Raw genomic sequence first — 15,825 nt, forward strand, 5'->3', positions numbered from 1 at the left:
GCCTACTACATTACACCACACAGACTTGTTTTTCAGACATTAGAGACAATTTGAATGCATCTTTTATTAAATAGTAGACAGTTCCCCTATTTAGTTCTATTAGTCAAAATATGAATTAAGTCCTGTCTGTATCATCAATTGAAACTTCCAACTACAAGGCCCATTATAATCCAATGGTGTAGGACATGACTATAAATCAAGACCCTTTCTAAGAGGTGCAAACAAGCAAGAACTTTGTATATCTTATGTATTATTAACAATTTGAGGATGCAGGATCCACTAGCAGCAAGAGTCTGATGCTTAGTTTCAGTCTAGCACACTATGGAGCGATCTGTTCCCTTAAAACAAAACATCAGAAAGATGGATTGTACATCTACATGAAACCACTGAGGTGGCCAGGTTGCTCATGGGGGCAAGACAGTTTGAGCATATTACACCAAGCCTGGCCTGACTGCACTGGCTGGGCCCAATTTTGAAGTGCTGGTTTTGACCTAAAAAGCCTTAAAAGGCTCAGGACTATAATATCCCAAGGACCGCCTCTCTCCATATGACCCTAGTAAAGGTAAAGGGACCCCTGACCATTAGGGTCCAGTTGTGATCGACTCTGGGGTTGCGGCGCTCATCTCGCTTTATTGGCCGAGGGAGCCAGCGTACAGCTTCCAGGTCATGTGGCCAGCATGACTAAGCCACTTCTGGCGAACCAGAGCAGCGCACAGAAACGCCGTTTACCTTCCCGCCGGAGTGGTACCTATTGATCTAGGTTGGCAGGAGCAGGGACCGAGCAACGGGCGCTCACCCCGTCATGGGGATTCGAACCGCCGACCTTCTGATCAGCAAGTCCTAGGCTCTGTGGTTTAACCCACAGCGCCATCCATGTCCATATGACCCTACAGACCCTGAAATCATCATCTTCATCATCTTAATGTGCTTCCTTCACAAGCGATCTAGAAGATGGCAACGTAAGAACAGGCCTTTTCTGCAGTAGCTCCCCATTTGTGGAATAGTTTTCTCACGGAGGTTCGGCTGGCACCTTCATTATATACCTTTAGGCACCAGAGGAAAACATTCCTCTTCAACAAATCTTGCTGATTAACTTCCTATTACATTTTGAATTGTTTGTGGGACAGGGGAAAGGGAAGGGGGTTGAAGGTTTGTTTTTGTTTTTAATCTGCACTGTGTATCTTGTATTTTTAATCCTGTATTTTTATTTTGTGAACTGCCCTGAGATCTACAGATGAAGGGCAGTATACAGATTTAATAAATAACAATTGTGAATTCCATCTGCAAATGAATTTGATGGCTTATATTTGTCTAGGTTATTCAAAATTTACCGTATTTTTCGCTCTATAAAACGCACCAGACCACAAGACGCACCTAGTTTTTGGAGGAGGAGAACAAGAAAAAAAATATTCTGAATCTCAGAAGCCAGAACAGCAAGAGGGATCGCTGCACAGTGAAAGCAGCAACCCCGCTTGCTGTTCTGGCTTCTGTGATAGCTGCGCAGCCTGCATTCGCTCCGTAAGATGCACACACATTTCCCCTTACATTTTAGGAGGCAAAAAGTGAGTCTTATAGAGCAAAAAATATGGTATACAGAAGTAATTCACTGGGAACTAAGTAATGTTAATTATAAGAGTAACACCAGGCCCGTTGCCAGACCAACTCTGTGCTACCAACCCTGCTGTGTGGGAATCCCTTGCAGACGATCACAGTGCCTGGAGACAGTCGGGACATGCATCCATAGCAGTGACCAAAGGAGAAATGACCACTGGGAGGAGTGCAGAGAGAAGGATCACCATTGTACATCTGCAGTAGCACAACCCAACACCCTCATCTGCCCCAGCTGCAACAAAACATGTCTCTCCTATATCAGCCTCTACAGCCACAGCAGGTGCTTCCAACAGTCTGCTTCACCCCAAGGGTGCACTCCTCCATTGTCTTCCAAGAGAGACAGATGCTTACAATACTCAGTAGCAGTTCACTGGGAACTAAGAGTGGCAAGTATGTTTATATAAATCTGCCTTGGGCATGGATAGCTCAGTTGGTTAGTGTGTGGTGCTGATAAAGCCAAGGTTGCAGGGTCAATCCACTAATGGGACAGCTGCATATTCTCTATTGCAGGGGGTTGGACTAGATGATCCTCAAGGTCCATTCCAACTCTACAATTCTATGATTCCTATCATACCAAATCTATTCCACTCCTGCCAGTGATCTCTAGACCTCTAAAAAGGAGTGGGAAGCAGAGGAAGACACACATTCTTGCCCACTAACTGGGATAAATATCTGAAAGCCTGTACTCTCACCCCAAGGCTCCTCTATGAAATCGGTATGTTTAGACCACAATTCCCAAAACATCTGCTCATCTGTTCATTATGAACATTGCATCTTCATAAAAAGTTTAAAAACACAACAGGGTACATAAGCTACTGTTCTAAAAACTTGCTGGTGAGAAAGTGCCAATGTTTTCCCTTGATACTTGTGTGATGAACAATTCTGGACCACCAAACCCTGTTCCCTTCTCAACCTCCAAACTCCGGTGACATATCCTGGCCAAGCCTAAGTGCTCCTCTGAAAACTCTTCACCAATTACTTTTTGAATGAATATACCGCCCCCACCCCAAAAAAACAGTGGTAATATCAATTGTGAATGGAGCAGATTAATTTAAGTAGTTTGGTATCTCTGCATTAAACATGAAAGTGGGATTTTGTCCCTTTCTCCATTACTGGTTTTTTTTTGGGGGGGCACTGATTTAGATGTATTTTTCCCACTTAAAACTGGTATACTCTGTACCAGAGACCAAAATGTAAGACCCTTCAGGTCTTTTCATCTCATTCTATCTTTTGAGTTCAATCTTCTTATTATTCCAACTTTTTAAACTCGCCTTCAATCTTGGACTTCTGTGCATTCACTATTTATTTCGTCTCCTTGATCTACTCATTCTCCCTCTGCCACCTTGAGTGACTTACTCCTTGTCGTTCTACCTCCCTGTAGCAGCCTTTGACCACACCTTTCTTTATGCTCAGTCCTCCCATTTCTTCAAAGCTCCCTCCACTATCAGTTTTCTGATACTCAGAGATACTGAAAAGCATCTCTCCACCAAATCTCACATCTCAGTGGTAAAAACTGCCCCTCCTTCATTTGATCCGTTCCCAAGTTCTACCACTTCCTTCCTTTCACTTTGCTGTATCATCTCCTCCCCCCCCCCCCAAAAAAACCCAACCCTCTCTGGCTCTCAGTAAACAATTCAAATGCTCACCCAGATTCTCTATATCCAGATTCTCTCAAAAGCATAATTGCTAGAGATTTCCTGTTCTATTTGTCAATTTACTTTCAGTTCTTGCGGTGTAGTGTAGTGACTAAAACCTTATGACTGGATCTGAGAAACTCAGGCTAAAATTGTTTCCAAGCCATGAAGTTCACTGGGCAGCCTACAACCCAGGCTCTATCTCAGCTTAACCTTCCTTACATTGTTGATGAGAGGATAAACAAATATAACCCCACGTAACCCCTGAGTTCCTTGGGGAATGGCAGCATGCTAACATGATACATAAAATAAAAATCCACCTTCGCCGTTTCCTGCTTTGCACAGCCCAGCACTTAATCATTAGCTGCTGCTGTCTCTAAATTAAAGTGCAGATAGAAGCAGCTGCAGCTGCCATGGTGTCTACTCAGTAGTATGCCCTGTTCAATTCAATGGGGCTTACTCCCAGGTAAGTGGGGTTAGGACTGCAGATTTATTCATCAATAAGTAGGTTTAGCATAGTGGCAATAGGATAGCATAGTGGCTATCCTCAAATAGGATTATGGCTGAACATTGCACAACCCTGAACATGTAGCATTTCCCATATAAAAGCATATTTTAAAAGCTATGGCCATACCTTCCCAATAAAGAGAAATAAAGCATGCTTTATATGCATGGTATTATTTTGCTTTCACTTTATTACTCTTACACAGTCTTAGGGGTGGGCTTTTTCTTCACTCTGTGCAGAAGAAAACAATGCAGAAAGGCACGCGTGGAAAGGATATAGCCAATTCTAGCAGCACATCTCTACAAGCCACCCTGGCAAATGTGGCCACATGGCTGCTTCTGGCTGGCATCATAATCAAAAGGATGTTTCCAAAACCAGACATTGTGATCCCTTCCTTGCACAGGTGCTGTTCTAGCGTGATGGAGAGCAAAGGCAGCCCCAACACTTCAGACCCTCTAAAAATAACGATGTGCTCAGCGTTTGAAGGATGATTAAGATTGCTATAGTATAGTATCTAAAGTAAATGTTAATTTCTCTCTCTCTCTCTCTCTCTCTCTGTGTGTGTGTGTGTGTGTGTGTGTGAGAGAGAGAGAGAGAGAGAGAGAATATAACAGACCATTCCATTTCCCCCTGGTTATTTTACTTTTCTCTTTCACGTACTGGAGAATTCGTATTCACCCCAGGGAGACAAATTACTTGCATTGGAAAGAAAAACGTTTAGCTTTCTCTGATACTGCTATTATGCTATAGCAAATATAAGCAATTCTTCATTTCGGAAGGCCTAGGAATTGCAAAGCCTTAATAGTGGCTCTGGGATGTAAGGCAGTGGGGTCTAGCACCAGCAGAGGGGGCCAGTTTTAAAGAAGCCGTCTAATGTAAAGAAATGCAGCTCTTCACTGGCTGCTGTTTGAGATATTCTTAATAACTTGGGTTGGGAATGGAACTTTTGTTTCTGTTTGGTCATTCCAAACAGATTCTCAGCACCACTCCAGAAGCCACACATAGAGTCCAGCCTGCACTTTGCTCTTGCTTCAGTATTTCAAGTTCAGCGCGTATATTTGGGGTGGGGGGTGGGTAATGGAAATTCTCCTTTTGGAATTAAGCTAGATAAGCAGATGCACATCTAGTTTCCTGCTTGTCCTCCATAAATTTTATTGTAATATCCCTTCCCCAGTTCCAGCTTCAGGCTTGACACTGTGGTGTCAAGACGTGAGGTAGGAAACACAAGTTGTTTCTGAGAAGGGAAGGGAATGTAGATGCAAAACTATCATTTGGAACAGCAGTCACATTTAATGTAAAGCCAACTTCAGCCCTCATCTGAAGGGTTTAAAGACAAACAAACAACTTATATAGCACTTTGTTCTGCGCGACACTGTGGAGTAGCAAGACATAAAAGCCAGCCTTAGGGCTACTTCGAATATTTTTTTAAATGACATTAGCAGATCAGCGTAAGGGGCTGTAAAACTGCATGTTAGTGACAGACAGACTGAAATAGGTATAGATATATAACCATATATTACCGTCCCCACTAATTTCATCTGTTGATCCGGGTGGCATGCAAAGAGAGAGAGAGAGAGAGAAATGCAGGGAAGGGGAGGGACAAAAGGGGAAAGAAATGGGAAGATATAGTATTAAATCACAGGAAAGTCAAACAGAATAGCAAAATCATATGCAGTCATCTTACATGCCTAGTTCAAAAGAGATCTGATAAAGGAAGAGGAAATTAAAGGAGCACACTGGAATCCAGTGATCTAATTCCTCACAGCATAGGACAAAATGCAAGCAAACAACACGGTGGTACAAATTTCAAGTGCATTTTTGGGGTAAGGAAACTTAAGCGGCTGTGCTTCATTACCAGTGGCATCAATCTGCTACGGGACAAGAAAGCAGAATAAAAAGGAATAAGTTGGCCCAAGGGGCAAACCGGCCTGATGCGTATGAAAACTTTCTCCTGTAATTTAGACTATTATGTAATGCTTGTACAAATTTGTTCTTGCAAAATCATGTGATGCCACAATTTGAAACTACTAAATACAATCCACGTTCAGAATTTTAGTACTAACTACAGAAACAGATTTCTAACCAACCAGCTCAAAAGATAATGAGCTGCAAACACCTGCTCATTAGAGGCATGGTGAAAGTTTGCCTCTCTTCACCTCTAACTCCCCACCAAAGCCCCATCTGTCAAGGACCAACACCCAGGGCTCGAGCACACTCTACGTCCTCCCGGCCCGGGGCTAAAAGTACTCCTAGATTGGTGCAAGTCTTCCCCTCTCAGCCATGCTTTTGGTTCTCTTCCTTGAGCAAATTTCTTGCATTCGAGGATACTGGAGCCTCCCCCTGTCCAGCATGCTAACATGAAGGCAAATACCTGTCCCACGGTAAGAATCCTACAGTAGCAATGTCTGCACATGCCTTTAGACCTATGCAAAGCATTACCACAATCACTTACTAACCTAAGTGACCTCAATACACTTTAATAGCTACTAATTTCTATGACATTAAACTGCATGCTATACCAGGGGTCCAAGAATATGCTGGCCCAAGCGGACCACCGAGTAAAAGATTTGCAGAGCTTCTTCACTTGCATTGCCCAATTGTTTTGCTTACATAGTGTACCACATCGGTACAAAGGCGGCAGCATCTACACTTGTTAAGAATATTTCCTGCAAGGTGTGTATGTGTGTGTTGGGAAACGCTCTAAAATTTCAGCGGAATTATTCTTGGAACTCTGCTTCACAATTTTACTCCAACCTCAGGTGAACAAAACTGCAACAGAGTTAGTATTGTTCAGCTTTCAGGTTAGTCAGGAAGCCTAAAGGCAGAGCAGTGCAGTAGTACCCTTAGGTGGTGACTCATGGGAACAGAAGACGAAAGGGAGAAAGTGCCTGGCTTTCTTTGCTTTATGTTGACAGTGATTGACTCCTTTACCAAGAAGCGGAAAATAAAAAGAAAGAAAAATTATTTGGACACAACCGAAGATTGACGTATCAGCACATCTGCAAGGAATGAACACCAGAATGCAAAAGTTAAATGTTACATTTTTATCCTTTCAAGGGATAGTCAACTACATGAAATATGTCTTTCCTTCCTTTCAATGGGTATTATTATGGAAATGAATATTTTACTTCTACTTTGCTTTTTGAAAAGGGGTTTATCAAACAGGGGCTGTTAAAAGCTCAACATCTGCAAGCTCTTGTTTACAGCAATGAGCAGAACATGTCGTTTTGGTGTATGAACTGGCATAGATTACAAAATTGACAATTACTAACAAATCTGGATATTCACATGACTGTGTGTATGAACATAGACAAAATAACAACAAATGCAAATGTTTCACTCATCATTAAGTAAAAGATAAGGAGTGAGAGTATTTTCTTTTGCCCTAAAGAGGCAAAAACTTCTTTCTGTAAGACCTGACTTCAGCTCCTGGGGTCTTTCTTCACCTCCAGCTTCTTATCCCTGGCCTTTATATAATAAAAACCATAAGCTTATGCTGGTGTGTACCACAAGGAGATCTGCCAAATTCTTTTGGATCCACGAAAGTGGAGGATTGGACACTGATACTACAGAAACAGAAGGTGCGTAGGAAACATCTGAAAAAGTAGCAGTCCAGCAGACCAGTCAGACACATGTTTCCATTTCTCCTTCTAAACTCTGACAAATCATGTTTGGGAAAGGGTATGAGGAATGGCTCTAGTGTATTTAAGTGTAAGTCTAATGCCGTAGAACAGGGGCCACCACCCCCAACCCCCCGTTTCCATGATCACCAGTGTGGTGGCCTCCCACTTGGTGGAATGCCTTCCTCTCTGAGATGTCTGGCCTTGCCACTATCTATATTTTGATGTCAGGACAAGACAGGCTTCTTGCACAAGCCTTTTGAGGTGGAATATCTTATATGGTTTAACTGTATTGATCTCCATGCAACCCGCCTTGGAACCAGTTCTTCATACTTTGCTCTGTCTCCTGCGCTCTGTTTAGCAGCATCACTCTTTCTGATTGAGACACCCAAGAATCACAGGGGCCTCGCCAGCTCACAGTACAAAAATTGCAGTGGGCTATCAAAAAATCCTGTGGGTGCTTTGCTCTCTTAGCTATCACAAGTAGACAGACCGAGCATGTTTCAAGCACGGTCAGCAGGAAAAAAAATCGTAATCTCCAGAAACAGATGGCAGCTCAACATTTGCTTATCCTCCTTAAATCACTTCTAAGGGTTGTGTGGTACTGAAGATGCAAAATTTTTTTCCCTATTCTGGGATACTAATATTCCCAACAGCAACGTGCATTTTTCTTTCAGTTCATTCAATGCCACACAGGACCTGATTACCAAACTATGCTGTTTAAAACCAGGTAGTTGACCATGCATTCTTTGGGCTTTCCTCTTGTTGCAAAAGGATAGTCGTGGGACTGTATAATATATATGGTTTGCACAAAGTGTCTTAAAACAAAGGCATCTGAGCAACTTGAATACACTAAAGGAGTAAGGCAATGGTTTATTTACTGTAAGATTTATAAACTGCCATTCAGGACAATTGCTCTCATATGTAATTTCACAATAAATATAATGTTAAGTTAAAATAGAAGATGCTAAGCCAAATAATGGTTCTGCTCTATCCAAAGCAGCTCAACACACTTTACTCATCGCTAAGGAAATGGGGGAATGGCAGGGAGCAACTTGATTAACATGTGCCACTGTCTCCCTGTATGAGTAAATTTGGAGGAAAGTGCTGCTTCTGAATAAATGGCAGAAACCAGAAACAGAATTCCAGTATTTGATTATTATTTTTTCATCTAGATGCTTGGCATGTAGACCTGCACTGCTTCAGTGACAGATTTAGACATTCTACTCAACTCCACTGTAGAAATACTCTAAAAAGGGGGTGGAAGGGACAGGGACATTTTGCTCTGTGGTGTGATTAATTTATTTACGTCTTCATGTGTTGAATACCACATGCTATAAAGCTGTGACTTACAGATTACACTGAGTGAACGCACATAGCATTTCAAGGCCAAACGGTGAACATCATGTGGAAACCCGGGCAATTCTGTGCATGCACTTCCCCATGAAACCGTCACACTGCTCATTATTCAGTGATACTTTTGTTTGGTGACCTTGTTCTTTAAATGGCTGGCAGCTTTTGCAGAACTTCTAGAACACTTGGATTTATGCACGATAAAGAAGAGCAATGCTGATAAAATCAAAGAGCATCATTCTGATTTTGTGTTTCTTGGTTTTGATGGGAAAGGTGAGGCCTATCTATAAAACCCTGCCTCGCTTTAAGTCTCTGGGCTACAAGTCACTTTAAATATCAAATGACAGCTCTCATTCTGCAGTTTGGGATGGCATCACCACAGCTGGTTTTGCACATTAGACTCTGTGCTGTTAAAACTCTGCTAAGCTAGATAAGCCAACATTAATTGTGCATTGTGTGCATCTGTTGCTTTCATTGTTCAGTGTCATTCAGACATATTCACTGGGAAGTGTGCCTCTTTTATGTGATTGCATGAAACACAACTTCCTTTGAAGCTAGTTGGTACATTTCGAGAAAAACCCAAAGAGACTATCCCCCCCTGAAAAATACTATGCCCAAACTACCATATAATTTTCACACTAACGATCTGTTCCTGAGGAATGAATTCAACATGACAACAGCCCATGCCAAAACCTGAAGGAACTATACTATGACTTGAAATTATTTTGTGCAAATAATGGTTAGTAGTAACAAAATCTGTATGAATAACCATTTGGACTGTATGAGTCATTAGAGCTGTTCCAACATTTCTACACAAACTGGGCTTTAATGGTTCATAACAAAGTGTTTAGAAACTGCAGCCCAATGGCTGAATTGTTAAGGATTTAAAAGTTATCCTTCTGTGTTTTGGCCTGTACTCCTTAGACTTTGCTACATTTAAGAATGCATCCAAGCTGCTCTAGTGAAGTGGTGATGGATTTCCCAGTTGGCTCTCCATTGTTGTAATAAGAGTTCTCTGTTTAAACAAGAAATTGGCCAGTAGTTTCTTCAAGAATCAAGTGTAATTAAATCCAGCTGTACAAGCCAATAAAAAGGTTGATGTGAAAAGCAGACTCACCAAAAAGAACAAAAAAGAGCCAGAACAGAAAAAAGCATAATCCTGTATGCACAACCTCATGTCTAGATAATGATACATAGAGCAATCCAACTTAGACTTCAGTTTGATGTGCATATTGATACTATCCACCCAACTTCTCCATGTTACACAAACCATTATTCATGAACATGTTGCATCTATAGATTTAATGTTTTTAAAGACTTGAGACCAACTTTGATGCTAACTTACGAAATGGGACCTTTTAATTTCTCAGCATAGATGGAACAAATTCTCTCTCGTGATCCCTGTGTGTTTCCTTCCCTTCTCCTCTCAAAACAACAGGTAAACCAGGGGGTGGCTAATCTGGTGTGGCCTCAGGGCTGCATTTGCCCTTGGTCAACTCCTCCCCTACTCCTGGCTGCACTTGGAGCAACAAGCCGCCAGACTTGGCTTTTTGTGTCATCTGAACCCCAGGCTCATGTTTCTCTCTAAACAAACCACAAGGAGTAGCCAAGGCCTGTTCTTGGCTTACTGCTCCTGGTTTGTTTGGGGAGAGAAGTAGGGGAGGACTGTTCATGCTAACCTATAGTCTTCTTTTGTTATTTCCACAGCATTTTTAGCATGTACAATGCTTTTTGGTTACAATAATTCTCTTATAGTAGCCACGGATGATTAACATTATATACACAGAGATTGAAGCAAATATATGTAAACTGACAAAAGCAATAGAATAAAAAATAAGGATAAAACTCATTATCACCAGTGCCTATTTGTCAAACCTATTTCCAAGTGGCGCAACTTGCCAAGATTCTCCATGTGAATCCACTGCAATGCTAGGATTTTAACCCAGGTCTAAATACAACACATTTCCTACTGAACTACAGCATCAGCCGAACAGTCCTAAGTTCTCCAGCCTCTAAATCTTCTGCTCTCAGCAAGGATCACTACTTTATGTTTTCGTTTGAAAAGAATCCCAGAGTGATCCTAGTATTTGGTAACTCTATGCAAACAAGGGAATTGCAGCAGATTAAAATGGAGCACTTTATTAAGCCAGTAATTCACAGCCATATCAAGTTCTGTTGCTGATGACTAAATCCGTGTAGATACAGAGCACATGCACACATTTTATTAAAGGCAATGATATAAGATATTGCAGTTTTCATTGAGTTGTATATTCCCCCCTCTATGATAGCCCTTGCATATGTGAATCATGAAGGGCAGGAGTAGCCAACAGGATGCCTTCCAGTCAGGGACTGGTCAGGGATAAAGGGAGTTGTAGTTCAACAGTAACTGGAGGGCACCAAGTTGGCTACCCCTGGTTGAAAAGTAACCTGCACATAAGCAATTCAATTATGTACTGTAATCACTTTTCATCTAAGCTTCATATAAGGAGATGCCTTTGTTAAACAAAAAACAAAACAAAAAAACCCCAGCATATCCTCCCCCTCCCAGCCTTCAATGATATTTTGTGAGGAAGTAAGCAAAGGCTTTAAAATATTTAGCAGCAGAGAAGTATATATAAAATTACCGAAATAAAACTGTCTTCATAAGCAAAGTTACTGCAGGTCCTACCTGATACAGAGACTGTATGCGACCGTATTCCTTGCTTCTCGTTGTTGGCCAGCCTGTAACACAAGAGTTCAAATCTGTGAATGCTGTACATTGTAGCTCAAGATAATTCATTCTAACAGGGCACCTGCAATTAGGAGGGCCAACCCATTTTCTACAGTGAAAAGTTTTGGAGGAGCAGAAAGTTGTCTCTACCATTATGAATCCACCGGGGGGGGGGGGGAGTAAAGGGAATGCTATGAGGAGCCAATTTTAAACTTGACTCATCTTGACCAAGTCAGAAGAGAATAGCTTTGTAAAGAAACTGGGTTAACAAGCAAGAGTTTAATTTTGAATTGCTTCTAATCTTCATTTAGTGTTACCCCAATTCAACACTGCGCCTACTTCTTATATCTGAAAGAGGGCTATGTTGTCATTTTATTACATGTCTTATTATCTCTCCTGTTAAGTATGTAGGGCATATCCTTCTTAAATATTATTTCATCCCTGGGGGGGAAAACTTAGTGCAGCTAAGAATTTATCCATTATCAATCTATTAACTTCAGTGGTGGTTGTACATCAAGAGAGTTTTAATCATGAAACAGTATGAGCAATTCATAAACAGATTAAGTCTGCAATCTTTACATTTACTTGCACATAAGTCCCACTGAACTCAGTAAGAGATATCTGAGTAAACATGGGCAACAATGAACTACAAAACTGTGACCACCAGTCTACAGTAAAGTAACATACACTATGCTAAAATGACTGTTTTATGACATAAAAATATATAACTGCATAAATAAAAAAACGAAGCTCAGCAAAAGGAAGCCTCTTTAGATTTAGCATGCTGTATAAAGGGAGTGTGGAGTTACAAGTGGCCTCACAGCATTTTGTGTGTGTGCTGTCAGAAGGAGGCGAGGGGCTCCTACATTCACAGCAAGAGAAGTTAAAATATTCATTCTTCGGAGACCAGGAAAAAACCAGAGTAGTTCTCCAAGCAGAACAGGATTTTATTACAACTTTAGTAACAACTACTTATATTGAAGCCTACCAGAATCTTTCAGTGGCTGGTTGACCTGGTCTAGCTTGTGTAGAGAAGAGCATTTTGAGTCCTAAGTAAAATCTGGGTGGGGACAGCTTCAGATTATGGTACGCTACAACCGCTACGAAAACATGGAGTGGATTTTAAACATGAGAGACCCCTCCTTATGCATAGCCTGCTGATTGAGGAACACACATTAATACTTAAATGTTTTCTTTCCACTGGAGAACTGGCTGAGCATGTTGCTGGTCAAGAGAACTAAATTCTTTCCCAGCCTCTAGAAAGCCCAAATACAGAAGGTAAAGAACACCATAGCTATCACCTTTTGTTACACAAGTCCACCCAGAGAGCTTTGCTTAGGATCCCTTCAGCCTGAAATCACCAAGCAAAGGGGGTGGAGAACCTCAGGCCGAGGAACCAAATGTGGCCCTCTAAAACCCTCAGGACTCTCCCCAATCTACACTTCCTCCTAAGCCATTCCCCTTGCCCCCCTACGGCTCATAGATCGTACTTTGCATCTTCCTCAAGTGCTTGTTCCTTGCAGGAATGTGCCCTTGAAAATGCTTCTTGTTTGCCTGGATGGAGGACCGAGACAGGCGTGTGAGCATTTGTAGGAACTAGCCTACTGTGCAAAGGTAAAAGCTACCTTTGTTGCTCCACCCACTTTTGCCTGTGGCCCTGCCCACCACTGGCATGTGGGCCTTGGAAAGCTGCTGGGGAGAGAATGTGTCCCTAGTGCTGGAAAGGTTCCCCACCTCCTAACTACAACATTCAGAACTTTGCGGACAATAAAGACTAATGCTCTCAACAGGGTCTTTTTGTCCTAGCACTTGCCTTGCAGAACCAACTGCCCTGTGCGATTTGCCTTAGCCCATCTCCACTGACCTTTGGAAAATGCTGTAAAATATTTTCGGTTTAAGCTGTTTTTATACTGTCACTTAACAGGGCTACAGCCACTTGAGATATCTATTAAGCACCTGGGATATATTTCAAAATAGAGCAAGTGCAGCAAAGAGTTAAAGCTGGCAGCCCATTGTGCTCTTGCCTGAGTCACCATTTGGCCATTACTCAACCCTGAAACCAAAAGCCTCAAACAATGTGCTGAGGATTCAGGCCCTGTTCGAGGGGGTAATGAGCCAAAATAAGGGCTCACACCCCTGCATGAGGCATATTTCAGCCATTTGGCTGAAGGTGAAGTTAAGTTCTCTTGCCTATTTAACAACACGCAGTAGTTATAATCTACAAAAGCTATTGCATTATCATGAATATGCTGCATTTTAGGACCACAAAGAAATGGAGATGACCTATTTTGATTGAAATGAATATACCAAATCAGAACAAAAGGAGGCCTGAAAGGAAAAAGAAAAAGAAAGGTGGCAATAATAATAGAGCTTTTCTGGGGGGAAATTTGCATCATCGTTTCTACCAATGTTCTAAATCTATTGCGATATAATTTGCCTGGTGACATCATCATAAATCTGTAGGCACCAAGCAAAAACTTTCTTCTAAAGCCAGGCCTTGGGCCTTTAACTGTCTGGGACCTTAGTGTATGGGGATGTTTTTAATGTATTTCTGTTTCCTCTTGGTTTTAATGTATATATGATGGGGTTGTTTGGCTCTCTTTGGTTGCAAGTCAACTTTAGGTGTGCCCTGGTACAGATAAAGCAACTAACAAATTTAATGGAAGGAAGGAAGAGAAAGAAAGAAAGATTTGGATTCTGTATTATTTGGGGTTTATTTTTTTACTCTAGTTTACAGCAATAGTGCTTTGTGCATGCACACACATGTCCCCGGGTAAAATAAAGCTATCATAATGTGGGCGAGGGGTACACACCCACCCACCTGGGATAGTGGCCAGGCTGGAGGGGGGGAGGGATTGCAACTTTTAAACCCCACAATCTGAATAGCATTGTATGCATTCATAATATTCCTATTAATTTAATGAAATTTTTCACTTAATGGTTTTTCTATGGAATAAAATATAGTTGAGGAAAGTGTATTGCCCTAATGTAGCTCCCACAAAAAGCTGCCTTCACATGTCACACTATGAGAAAAACAACTACCAGACTTTTAGAAGACATCTGAAGGCAGCCCTGTTTAGGGAAGCTTTTAATGTTTAATAGACTATTGTATTTTAATATTCTGTTGGAAGCCGCCCAGAGTGGCTGGGGAAACCCAGCCAGATGGGCGGGGTATAAATAATAAATTGTTGTTATTGTTGTTGTTGTTGTTGTTATTATTATTATTATTATTAGTAGTAGTAGTAGTAGTAGTAGTACTACTACTACTACTATCAAGGATTGAACCTGGGACCTTCTGCATCAAAAAACTTATTCCATCACTAAATTATTGCCAGGTATGCATTTGAGTTTCCCAAAGGCATTTGATTTTAATCCAGCAGCAGTTTGGTCACAAAGAGATATGGAGGCCACAAGAACCCACACTGCCACCTGCCATCCTTATGATGCTACAAGAGTTATCCAGGTGTATTTGAGTTACATGGTGAATAAAAATGAATGGAACCAAACAATAGCTGGTTAACTTCATTTAAAGACTTTAGCTGTACAACCCCCAAATTAATACATGTCAAAGTATTATTTAACTTCTGGAAATAAAGTATCAAGACTTACTTTGGTATGGACGGTAAAGCTCTTTCGCCTTCTGCATGAAGAGGAAAATAGACAGTCGATTGTCACATGCTCTTAAGGTATATGCATAAAATATATTTCACAAGTAGGAAAGCTGCTAATTAAAGCTAATTCTATCTTCAAATTCTAGGAGGAAGTTTTACAATATCACATTTTCCCTAATAGCCTTACATAAAGCTTCCAAATGCCCCTCATTTATGCAGTACAAGGATCTTATAATGAATCTCTGGATACCTGTAGAAAGGGAAAATCTTCAGAAAAACTCTGACACACTACTATTGTGTCAGAAGGGTCAAAACTACAGGAAATCTGCTCACTGTTTTCTGAGCAACTGAATTTTTACACTTTGGGTCAACTTCTAACTATTATTTCACTTTCCCAAGCAATTTTTAGAACATCTGCAGAAGGTCCAACATACAGGAAGCAAGAGACTAGAAACTGAAAGTAAAATATTACAAAAATTCAAGTACTCAATGAAAAAGCCCCGAAATCATGGCTGCACTATTCTACACTATTAGTGTTAAGATATCAAAATCAGACTTGAATAATTTCCCTCTCTTAGTAGTGTCTGAAATTTAAATTTGATTATAGATTATTTGTCTATCAGACATGGGGTACTGAAGTATAACCAGTCAGTAGAAAATAAGCTAGACTCTCTGCAGACAACCTCTTTTGTGTTCAGTGCAACAAGGCAAAAGCCGTTCCTGGACTTGGCTACATTTAAACAACTATTTTATTTTTGCACTAATATTAATAATCAAAAGT

The 15,825-nt window shown here is 41.1% G+C and overlaps 1 protein-coding gene across 30 annotated transcripts in view; it reads right to left on the bottom strand.

Annotated features, from left to right (window-relative positions):
• The window catches only part of PTK2 (protein tyrosine kinase 2), a gene marked incomplete at its 3' end in the record, with an annotated part of 202,889 nt that overhangs the window by 53,445 nt on the left and 133,619 nt on the right, over positions 1–15,825 (bottom strand). For 12 of the 30 annotated variants that reach the window (XM_083621918.1, XM_083621889.1, XM_083621919.1 and 9 more), the window contains 4 exons: positions 15,043–15,073; positions 11,392–11,444; positions 6,592–6,675; positions 5,271–5,288 (listed from right to left, as the gene is read on the bottom strand). In XM_083621918.1, coding sequence (XP_083478044.1) covers positions 5,271–5,288; positions 6,592–6,675; positions 11,392–11,444; positions 15,043–15,073 — 186 coding nt within the window. The remainder of the gene's footprint in view (positions 1–5,270; positions 5,289–6,591; positions 6,676–11,391; positions 11,445–15,042; positions 15,074–15,825) is intronic. The other 18 variants (XM_083621903.1, XM_083621902.1, XM_083621911.1 and 15 more) reach the window with 2 other exon arrangements.

This window comes from Podarcis filfolensis (assembly GCF_964270895.1).
Source record: "Podarcis filfolensis genome assembly, chromosome: 7".
Classification (NCBI taxonomy): Eukaryota; Metazoa; Chordata; class Lepidosauria; order Squamata; family Lacertidae; genus Podarcis; species Podarcis filfolensis.